We start from the raw sequence: 11,425 nt of genomic DNA on the forward strand, positions 1-11,425 counted from the left end.
TTCCATTTTGTTAGTTTTTTTTTTGATGGATAAATTGCGCAGCCTGTAGAATTTTCCATTAAAAAATAAAAACAGAACATAGTAACATGGTATGTTAGGCTGAATGAAGGCCATGTCCATCTAGTTCAGCCTGTTTTAACCTTGCCCTTGTTGGTCCAGAGGAAGGCAAAAAAACTCAATTAGCTTCTATGGAAGAAAAATTCCTTCCTGACTCCATAATGGCAGTAATCCCTGGATCAACATTTGTGATGAACAACCCCACTGGTCACCTAATGTCTATATCCTGTAATATCATAGTGTAATGGAAATATTTTTATGGCTATTTTGTAGCCATTAATCCTTGATTCTATATGTATATATATATATCTGAGCAGGCTTTTAATATATCAACTAGGCCCTGCATTCCGAGAACCTAACTCCAGACCTGTTTTACATGTTTTATTGTGGGTAACTAAGAGAATGGTTTTGATGTTTGTTGTAACCACAAATGATACCAAACTGTCTGTTGGTATAGGAGCCTGCCATATACATATCTATTGGTAGACCTTGTCTGACTAGATCGTATCACTCTGTAGAACCTGGCCAAGTCTAGAGTTTGGTAACATCTTTGTTTTATAATGATACAAAGCTTGGGTATGACTAAACAAGTTATAGTGTATAACATAGGACACTAGTTATAATAGATGAGAAGCATCTTGTACCTGTAAGGAGATGATCTCTTACAGTGTTGGTCCATGAAACCTGTCTGCTCTTCACTGTGGCTTCACCAGTGAAAGATGAACTCCAGGCAGAAGTGTTTAAGGAAGGCTCCTACTTATTAACGGATGCAGTTTGTATGTTGTAAGTATGTCTTGTAAGTCTCTTGTATTGTAAAGTGTGTTTATTAGAGATGAGCGAACCTACTCGGCCACGCCCCTTTTTTGCCCGAGCGCCGCGATTTTCGAGTACTTCCGTACTCGGGCGAAAAGATTCGGGGGGCGCCGTGGGTGAGTGGGGGGTTGCAGCGGGGAGTGGGGGGGGGGAGAGGGAGAGAGAGAGGGCTCCCCCCTGTTCCCTGCTGCTACCCCCACTCCGCTAGGCCTCCCCCCGCCCCCCCCGAATCTTTTCACCCGAGTATGGAAGTACTCGAAAATCGCGGTGCTCAATCGAGTAATTACTCGAAACGAGTATATTCGCTCATCTCTAGTGTTTTATCACTTCCTATATGTATTTTACCTGTAGAGTATCATTGTAAACATTGTTTTGTCGTAATCATTTATTGATTTTTATTAATAAATTTTGTTGTATCAACCTATTTGTCCTTCTTTAAAGCCGTATCCAAACTTGTTGTTTGCCAGTTGGCAAAACACATTGCGCTCTAGGAAGGCATCTAGTCCCTCTTAAACTCTTCTATCGATTTTGCCATCACCACGTCCTCAGGCAGAGAGTTCCATAGTCTCACTGCTCTTACAGTAAAGAACTCTTTTCTGTGTTTGCGATGAAACCTGCTTTCTTCTAGACGTAGTGGATGCCCTCTTGTTACCGTCACAGTCCTGGGTATAAACAGATCGTGGGAGAGATCCTTGTATCGTCCCCTCATGTATTTATACATAGATATTTGGTTGCCCCTTAGCCGTCTTTTTTCCAGGGCAAATAATCCCAGTTTTGATGCCTCCCTGGGTATTCCAGTCCTCCCATTCTGTTTATTAACTTAGTTGCCCTTCTTTGAACCCCCTCCAGCACTGCAACATCTTTCCTGAGCACCAGTGTCCAGAACTGTGCGCAGTACTCAATGTGAGGAATACATTTGCGGATGCACTGCGGATTTGAAAGTTAAAATCAATCAGTGAGGTGGGGAAAAGGCTGGGAGGTGGGGTTGTGGATTTTTTACATAAGGATGATCCGCGTACATCCGTGGGGGAAAAAAAACGCAATCCACAATCTTCCACAAGCAATGAAAAATTCAATTTAACCCTTTGCAATCCAATTTTGGATTCAGGGTTTCCTAGGGGTTTTTCTCTTTCTGCCATTATACAATGCTGCCACTTGCTGGCTAGAGCCAGTACTGCGGTATTGGACATGCTGGAGAGGCCCCTGACAAAAGAGCGGCCAGTAATATACAGTAAGAATACCCTGCCGGACATCTTCCGACATCAGAAGCTGTACCGCCTTCAATCAGAATGTCTTTAGACGTCAGACAATGGATTGGAAAGGGTTCATGATGACTCACAGTGCATCTGCTGCTGAAATCCACATGGAAAATCCACGCTTGCCGTAGACAAGAGGCCTTATTCTGAGACTGCAGTCATCTTTTAAAGTGGCATTTTGTGTTGAATTTGGAGAAGCTACTTGTTATATTAATCGCGTGCAGCTATCTTTTTTTGAAAATTGAAAAGTTAGTAAATTTGGCCAGTAAACCTAATTTGCAGTGGAGATGAATGATTTTGAGTGCAACTGTTTATAAAAGTTTACAGCCGCTGTGATGCAATGCGATTGGGAAGTGTCCTAGATTTACACATGCTTTTATGAGGAGTCATCCTAAATTAGAATGCTTGCCAATTACTGGTATGTCTTAAACAACAATGAGGCACTTGTTTCTAAATCTCTGAATTTCCCATATTACGTATGCCATGTCAGATAACCCCACCTATGTAGCACAAGCTAAATACGGAACGTGGAGCAGTGAAGAAGACAAAAGCAGTTTCTTTGTACTCAGAGCACCGGGATAGAATGGTTGGCATGGGCATCTCTGTATGAAGTAGAACAAGACATTACAGGTTAGCATTACATTCTCATTCTATCAACTACTTATCTATAGTCTTGTGATCATTTTCTCTGGACACGCATGGCCAAACTTCTTCATTCACTGCAATGTAATGTTTTATCTGTACTGCTATTCATAAGTTAGCTGTGAGAAGGTTGGGTGTAGAATGGGGTCAACTAAAGCTGTGATCTAATGAGGAGGGCTTGTTCTTGACTTTTTAGAGACAGGTGCCCATGTACTAAACTGACGTTATTTACAATTGATGCTGCTGTGAACACTGCAAGGAGTTTTACTAAGACTAGGACTATGAAGACCGGTCTCTAAAGTAATGCAGCTTGTTATAATGTATATTGAGGAGCGCAGCACACATTGTTATAATAACTGCAGAACTGTGGCATCTGCGCGTACCATACTGTTCACAGCGCAGATGCTGAAAGGAGAAGTCAATGGCCACAGAGCTGCAGGCTGAGTGAGTGGAATGCCTGTAGGGATGCTGGCCAGCTAGAGGCTAATAGGGGGGTTGCTGTTACTGCTGGGACTACTATGGGGGTCACTTATTACTACTGGGGTCAATATAGGGAAAACTATTACTACTGGGGTTGCTATGGGGGTCACTATTTTTATTGGGGTCAATTATTACTGTTTTCACTATGGGGGCACTATTATTACTGGGGTCACTATTACTATAGAGTCTTACAATTACAATCAGCCTTTGAAGGCAACCATAAGGCTTACCTGGCCCTCGGTGAAAATGAGTTTGGAATTCCTGGTTTAAAGGGTATGTGCACTTTTGTAAATATCCTTGATGATGAGGAGGTAGCAAATGGAAAGGAGTAACATGATTGCAAGATCAGACTACAGAGGGACTCTTTGTAGTCTGTAACCATGGATACATATGGGTCTACATGAGGGCTGCAGACACAAAAAAGAAGAATTTTTTGATATCAAGGCTTTACTTGCGAAGGTATGCATACCCCATATACAAAATCATCATTTTTAAAATGCACTTTATAGCTTACAAGAGTAATAGCAATTTCTAAAGAAAATAAAGGTTTTCTGGTTTCCTGCTCCATTCGGGGAGCACAAAAGGGGAATCCCTGCGGTTGAATGGGTCTGTCTTATGACGGAACCGAACAGCACCGAACGGACCCTACTGACTATAAGGGCGTCAGTTCGGTTTCCGCTCAGCTGCCCGGCAGGCAGCACTTTTCCTTCTGGTATTGGCTGCCAGATGTGTGATTAGACCTCCGACACAGATGCGAATGCACCCTAGAATATGCTTGTATGTGGCTGATATATCTTCATTTTTTAACACATTTCTATCTCTGTACGCAGGTTTTCAAGAATACACAACCATTCAAAAAATGAATAACTCCACTCTAACTCTGAATGCCACTGACCAAGACTATTCTTATAGTGACTATCCAGAAAATGCGTCCCAGCATTTCACTATAGCAGCTGCTATTGCGACAGTTATTTGTCTATTTGGCTTGGCAGGAAATCTTATTGTCTTTTGGTATCTTTCGTTCAAGATCAAGAGGAACAAGTATACCGTTTACATCATCAATCTGTCCGTGGCCGATTCCATCTTCCTATTATTTACCATTCCTGTACTAATAATCTACATTAACACATTAACAGGTACAAATCCTTTGTTTGAAGGAAAAAAATCCTTTTTGATATTTTTAGAAATATGTTGTGACAGCGCTCAATATTCCGGAATGTTCATCCTCACAGCCATAAGTCTGGAAAGATGCCTCTCCGTCCTGTTCCCCTTCTGGTACCAATGCCATCGGCCTCAAAACTTGTCCGTTATCATCTGTGTTTCGGTTTGGCTCATTGGATGTTCAGAGGGCCTCATAGAAAACTTAGTGTGCACAGAAGAAGCTTTCATCTCACCGACTACGGAGTGTACAGTGGTTCAGATCATTGTTTTGGGCTTATCCGTCGCTATCTGCTTACCAATCATGGTTATTTCAAGTTTCACCTTGCTAATTAAAATAAGGAGGAACTTTAGCGAGCAGTACCCACAAAAGCTCTACATTATCATCATTGCTGCAGTGTTTATATTTATTATTTCTGTCATCCCGATCAATTTTGTCTGGTTTTTAATGTATTTCCAACTACTGGGATCTGATATGGCATCCGTTGGATTTTACTTTGCATGTATATTCTGTCTGATGTTAAACTGCACTATTAACCCCTACATTTACTTCATTGTTGGCAAAAAATGGAAGCGGAAGAGCAGTCACTCTATCCAACATTGCCTCGAACGAGCCTTCAGAACAGAGGATGATGACTCAAAGAGCAACAAAATAAGCAACATATCCAGTCGAATCAATCTGGGTAGTACAATATCATTTTAAGGCAGAAACTGGGACAAGCAAAGCTCAAACTGAACATATCTTATTCAGAGGCTGTGCCTGGTATTGCAGTTCAAGCCTATTCAAGCAACAAGAATGACACGGCTCCTGAAAAAACAGACATTTAGTAGTCAGAGTTATATTTTTTCTATATGTTCTCCATGCAGTTGCATAGCAAATTGACATATACTCACCTTTCCTGATCCCGCTGTGTGCCGAGCTGGTGCTCCGCTACTCTGTTTATTGACAGGCTGCAGTCCCGCCTGGTTTACGGACATCACAGGCGCTGCAGAGCTCAACGATCAGTATTTGTTTCATTTGGTTTCTCTCCCAATCAGAAATTTGAGTATGTACAATGTAATGTTTAAAGGGGTTGTGCCAAGAAAAAGGGTTATCCCTAGGTTGCTGGTCATAAAACCTCATCCTCTCCTATCTGAACTCTTGTGATAGGATGCATGGTGTGCAGATGTCTGTGTGTTTGTCGGTGTCTAGTCCTGTTTGATCTAAACTCCATCAGATCTAGCATCTGACGTGTGAATCCATGTCTGCCTGGTTTGTGGTCTGCATGCATGCATTTCTGTCTGAACCCCTTTCTGTCTGTAGGTGTGCAGATGCCTAAATTCCCCTCCGTCTGTAGGGGACGCCTGGTCTGAACTTTGTCCTATTTGGTTATGTCTGAATCCCCTCCTTCCACAGGTGTGTGGACACCTGAATCCACTCCATCCGCAGGTATGCGGATGCTCGTGTCTGAACTATGTCCTGTTTGGTTATGTCTGAATCCCTTTCTGTCCGTAAGTGAGGGCAGCCTGAATTCCCCTCCGTCCGTAGGTGTGCAGACGCCTGTTCTGAGCCAGGTCTTTTCTGATCTGTTCCCTCGTCTTGGTGGTTTACCTGTGGGTCGTTCATGCTGCTTTATTTGCTGGAGTTAGTATTATATGTCATCTGTACCACTGCTCCCTTCTGTTATTTAGGGAAATTGAGTTTGGCCCAAGGTTTCTGATGTGGGTCCATCATTATTGGGCCGATTACTCCACTTATAGGCAGGTTTCGCCTCTTGGCGTAGACCAGGGTCAGATGTTTTCCTGTTGTTGATACGATAATGTATATATCTAATAAAACCATTATGTGTTTTGTATTATTGAGTTTTGTCTATTTATGTCCATTTTGGATACCATATGCACGTTCTTGCAGGCAAAGTAAATAAGCCCTGCACATGAATGTTACTCACATGTTGTGGAATGTCAACAGCAAAAAATCTGCTGCAAATGAAGTGCGCATTCACATCAAAATCCATGTCAAAAACCGCACGTGCTACATGTGTTTGCTATTAGAGATGAGCGAGCATACTCACTAAGGCAAACTACTCGAGCGAGTAGTGCATTATGCGAGTACCTGCCCGCTCGTCTCAAAAGATTCGGGTGCCGGCGGGGGGGGGGGGGGGGGTTGGGGGCGGGGAGCGGCGGGGGAGAGCGGGGAGGAACGGAGGGGAGATCTCTCTCAGAGTGCAGCCAATCAGCAGCCAAAGCACATTGATTTGTACTCCATCTTGTATATGGGCAGTTTCATTGGACATCACCATCACATGACCTAGCCATATATAACATAGGTACAGTGTAACCAGTGCCCATTTTGCAGATGAGCACAGGACAGAAAAGCTGCATCATGTTTATGATGGTCCAAGAGTATGTCAGCATCTGCGTTGCCAGTATGCTATTAGATAGGGTGTTCAGCACAGCAGGGTGTGTGATAAATGACAGATGCAGCCGCCTGTCCACGGACAATGTTGCTCACCTGACATTTATAAAAATGAACCAGCACGGATCTCACCTGACTTCTGCACCCCATAGCAGATTCCATGACTAGTTAGCACGCTCGCAATTTTTAGTCAGATATGACTGTGCATAGACTTATATCAAAGACCACACTGTGCTGTCAAGGTGTTGTTGCTGCTGGTGGCACTACTGTTGCTGCTCTCCTTCCCCTGCTTCCCCCATGTTTCCTCCTCCTACTTCCCCTCCCAAGGAAAAATATGTCAATATGGAAATACAGAGCTGCAGCTGTCAGGACCAGCAACTCTCTTTGTCAAGCAAAAAAAAAACATGACGTTCCAGAGATACTCCGCTGTAGTATTTTTTACAAACAAACCTCAGTAGAGGACATAAACCCACTGTGTTATTATTGGATTTGGCTGAGGGCCAAGACAGGTGGCGGAGACTAAGAAATTTTGTATTTTCATCTTTAAATGCCCCTCACAAGGGTATGGGCTGTGCTAGGAATCCCCTAAGTAATATCCTCCAAGTAGTCACTGTTATAGTAATACTATATGTATTCTATTGTATATATACACATATATATATATATCTTTCTATATGATTCTCACATCAGCCTATGCAAACACACACATATATAGATATAGGTGTATCTTCCTTCCTAGTAAATAACAGCATCTAAATGGTTAACTTGTTCAATAAGAAACACTAGTATGTATTAGATTCTTGTCCTCTATCTCCATTGTTCTCAGGTCCCTTACTTACTTGAGCGCTTAGGGGCCCCTACCTTCGCATTTTTAGTATAATGAACACAGTTCATTTCTGTTTGTTTTATGGAAATCACATGTTTTAGAAGTAACACACACCTTAATATGTTAATCACTAGAAACTAAGCTAATCATGAGTTCTTATGACTTTAGGGGTATGTATTCTTATTGTTACGTTATTTGTAGTATATGTGTACCATGATGCTATTAATAAATCAGAAGTGGAAGCACTGACAAACAACTCAATTGTATACCCATTCTTCCACTCAGCAAAGGTGACAGGTCTCCATGTCCCATATGGGTTAGCGCCATGGCCTGTTAAGGGAGGATTACCCAACCAGGGTTACACTTCACATATTGTACTTCCAGAAATACAAATTCTGAGGTGTTTAGTTCAGAGTACGGAAGCCATTGCTTCAATCTCCCCCTACCAAGCCAAAGCTGTAGAAAAGTCTCATCAAGAAATTCTGTAACAATAGTGCCTTCCACAATGAAAAATGGACCAGATACTTGCTCTCTGACAAAAGTGCACCACACAATAATTGTAGCACTATTAAGCTCATGTAAAACAAATTCATCGGGATGTTTGCTAGCCCACATTCTTAGGTTGTGCCGATGGTCATGTCCAGAAATATGAAAAATGGCCTCATCACTGATCAATACACAATGTAAGAACAGCTCATCATTGTCCAGTTCATTAAGAATATCCACATAAAAATCATATATCTTGTGACTGTCACCTGGATGGATTTCTGGAACAACTCAAGATTATAACCGCTAAAACGTAAAACATTTTTGAAAATTCAGTGAATTTCCAGTTGATTTCTTTGGACTGTGGTTGTAACTTTTACAAATGACTCATCACTAATGGATCGCTTTCCTTAACGCTGTCTATCCAGGAGGCTTCCCATATCTTGTGACAGTATTAAATTATATTGTGAAAGTATTGAATTACATTTTATGCAGTAGTCTCATGTGTATAAAATTTGTACCGTGTGCAAAGCAAGAAATATGTGACTAATAACCTTTGCAATGTTTTACTAAGAGAGAAGTATCACACATGCTGTGGACTTTGAATTGTTGACTGTTGGGGTTGCCACACTATATAACCTCTTGCATTGCAACAATAAAACAGCTTGAAAACATCACTTCAGTGTTTCTCCTTACTCTTCTCCACTGCATTGAATAATAATTGTGCATACCTGATTGATAAGGTTACGATACCCCTTGAGTATCACCTAAATTAAGTGATTACTTTTAACTATTCTTTCAAATTTTGCTAGCAAAATAAACTACACTTCCCTTTGATTCTCTCCATCTTGTATTCTCTTATCATCTTATGCCTCTCCCACTAACTAATTTAGATTCTTGGTCTTTCATCTGATGCATGTTCCATGTGTTTATCATGAAACAGATGTCAAGTATAATAATTTGAAATACCACCATGACCTTTGGGACATACTACATAGTAAACAATAATCATATCTTCACAAACAGGAAGCTTGGCATCTTATAAGGTGAATGTTGAATAGACAATCAGACAATCTTAGCTATGGGTTGAGTTGAAAACTAAACAAAACGTGCTGCCCCTTTAAGGGAATGGTTGCAGCATGTCTGCAACCCAATAACGGCTGAGATGCAGTCAAGTGAGCATCCCATTGGAATACCGTACTAGACTACTGGTGAGGCCTGTGCATGACAAGATATCTGAACTGCACCTATTAGCTTTTATATAGAATACAATAAATGACAACCACAATGGTTATCATGTTGCCATGTTTTTTGAAGACGCTTCCAGTGATTGGTGTATTGGATACACAACATTGCTCAAGGCTTACCTGGACCAGCAGTGTGGACGCCTGTCATCCAATGGGCATTCCACACCAGGTGAGTCCCCCTATCAATTGTCTATTTGCTATAAAAGCCACTGATTGGAGCGCTATCCAGAAACTCATTAATGTGGCCATGGCCAGCGTTGGTTTCAGCTGCGGCTTAAAAAAATGGCAGCCTAGAAATCTCTGAAAAAGTGCCATTCAGGTAAGTTAAAACTTGTGGGCATGTAAAGCTCAGTATCATGGTTGAAAGTGAAAGTCTATATAGGGAATCTTTGAATAAATTCCAGTGTGTATATAAATATATCACCTATAATTAGGCCAGCAGTAAATAGCTGTGAAACAAAAGGGATACAACGCCGAAACAGGAACCACAGCCCGGCCAATCATTATAAAATAGCAAGGCAATCTTTATTAGCAAACTATTTTAAAATGACCAGGAAGGTATAGAGCCGGAATAAAAACCAGGCTAGAGGTCAGCATACATTAGCAAAGTGCAAATAGCAAATAAATGGCTACCAAAAGACACAAAGTAATCAGTAGAAAGAACTCTCATACTAAGGCTGCCCGCACACGGGCGGATTCGCATTGCAGAATCCGGACAGAGCGTCCGCCTCTGGATTCTGCAGCTAATCCAGCCCACAGCATGCTATGACAATACACGATTTCCTGCCCACGAGCAGAAATCCATTTTGATGTTCCACTCATGGGGAAGAAATTGTGACATGCCGCGAAGCATGGCCAGCTTCCATTGAAGTCTTGATTGCAGAATAGTCGCGAGAGCCGCATCATCGTACAATGTCATCTCTACTGTGCATGTGCGCCGGCACGCTAGCCAGCACATCTGCAGCAGAGCAGAGAAGACGCAGGACAGACACGCTGGGGTTGCCCGCCCGTGTGCAGGTGGCCTAAAAAAGTGCAAGTGCAACAATGCTTTTAGTGAAAACAATGTGTCTTAGGGCTCCTTCACATGGGTGATGCAATTTCCAGCCACACACGTCATGGCCGCATCACGGCTGAAAATTGCATGAACGAGTCGTGTTGTCGCCTGTTCAGATGGCCGAGACTGCGGCGCATATATGTTTCAGTCCGGAATACCATTGCCATACAATAAACTCCCTCCTCCTCTCCACCTCTTGCCAGCTGCTGACAAAGGGAGGGGTGGGATGGGGCAGGAGCTAGTGTGTTAAACTCCCTCCCCCTCTCGCATCTTGCCAGATAAGGGAGGGGCAGGACAAGAGCTAGTGTACTAATCTCCCGCCCCGTCCAACCCCATACCTTTGCTGGCAGCCGGAAAGGGGTGCAGAACTGCTGCTAAACTGCCTCCCACCTCCCTTTTTTGGCATATGGGAGCCTATAGGACCGGCTGCCATATTCCGGCCAAACATATGTCCAGACCTATCTTTTCTGGTTAGCATAAAAGCCCTCAAAAATCGCCCTTCTAAACAAATACCTTGGAATCCAATGCTTCAGATGGTTGTGATTATCGGCCGGCATTTTTTCACTGCATAGTCATTACGATAAAATGCCTATGTGAATAAAGCCTTAGGCCGGGCTCACATGAGTGTGTCCATATAGCGTATTCTGCCTGCATGTTTTGCGCATGGAAGCCACTGTACCAATCTCTCATAGAGGTCCATGTTACCACTCACACAAATTGCTCGAAACATGAGTTTTCATATTATGCGCACATACACGCGAAGATAATACATAGTGATGGGCTGCAATGTCATTACGTAGGGACTGCTTGCCATATGCGTATATCTTGTAGCCTGCGCGCTGCAAGATACACTCACATGAGCCCGGCCTTAGGGTGGTTTCACATCTATGATCATGTTTCCGCTTTCCTGCTCCGTTCATGAAACAGGCAAGGGAATCTCTGCGGCCAAACACCTCCGTCTCTGGACAGAATCGAACAGCGCCGGATGGCCCCATCTAACTATTGTGGGGT

General features: G+C 42.6%; 1 protein-coding gene across 2 annotated transcripts; it reads left to right on the forward strand.

Moving 5' to 3' along the window:
- The first annotated feature begins 667 nt into the window (after positions 1 to 667).
- LOC136579049 (mas-related G-protein coupled receptor member D-like) lies at positions 668 to 6,241 on the forward strand. 2 transcript variants are annotated; one of them, XM_066579309.1, is made up of 3 exons: positions 669 to 840; positions 2,617 to 2,756; positions 4,079 to 6,241. In XM_066579309.1, the coding sequence occupies exon 3, from the start codon at positions 4,108 to 4,110 to the stop codon at positions 5,107 to 5,109; it is 1,002 nt and encodes a 333-aa protein (XP_066435406.1). In that variant the 5' UTR covers positions 669 to 840; positions 2,617 to 2,756; positions 4,079 to 4,107; the 3' UTR covers positions 5,110 to 6,241. The 2 variants fall into 2 exon arrangements, with proteins under 2 accessions (XP_066435405.1, XP_066435406.1); XM_066579308.1 differs by lacking the exon at positions 2,617 to 2,756 and having other exon boundaries at positions 668 to 840.
- Positions 6,242 to 11,425: the final 5,184 nt, after the last annotated feature.

This window comes from Eleutherodactylus coqui, chromosome 9, assembly GCF_035609145.1.
Source record: "Eleutherodactylus coqui strain aEleCoq1 chromosome 9, aEleCoq1.hap1, whole genome shotgun sequence".
Classification (NCBI taxonomy): domain Eukaryota; kingdom Metazoa; phylum Chordata; class Amphibia; order Anura; family Eleutherodactylidae; genus Eleutherodactylus; species Eleutherodactylus coqui.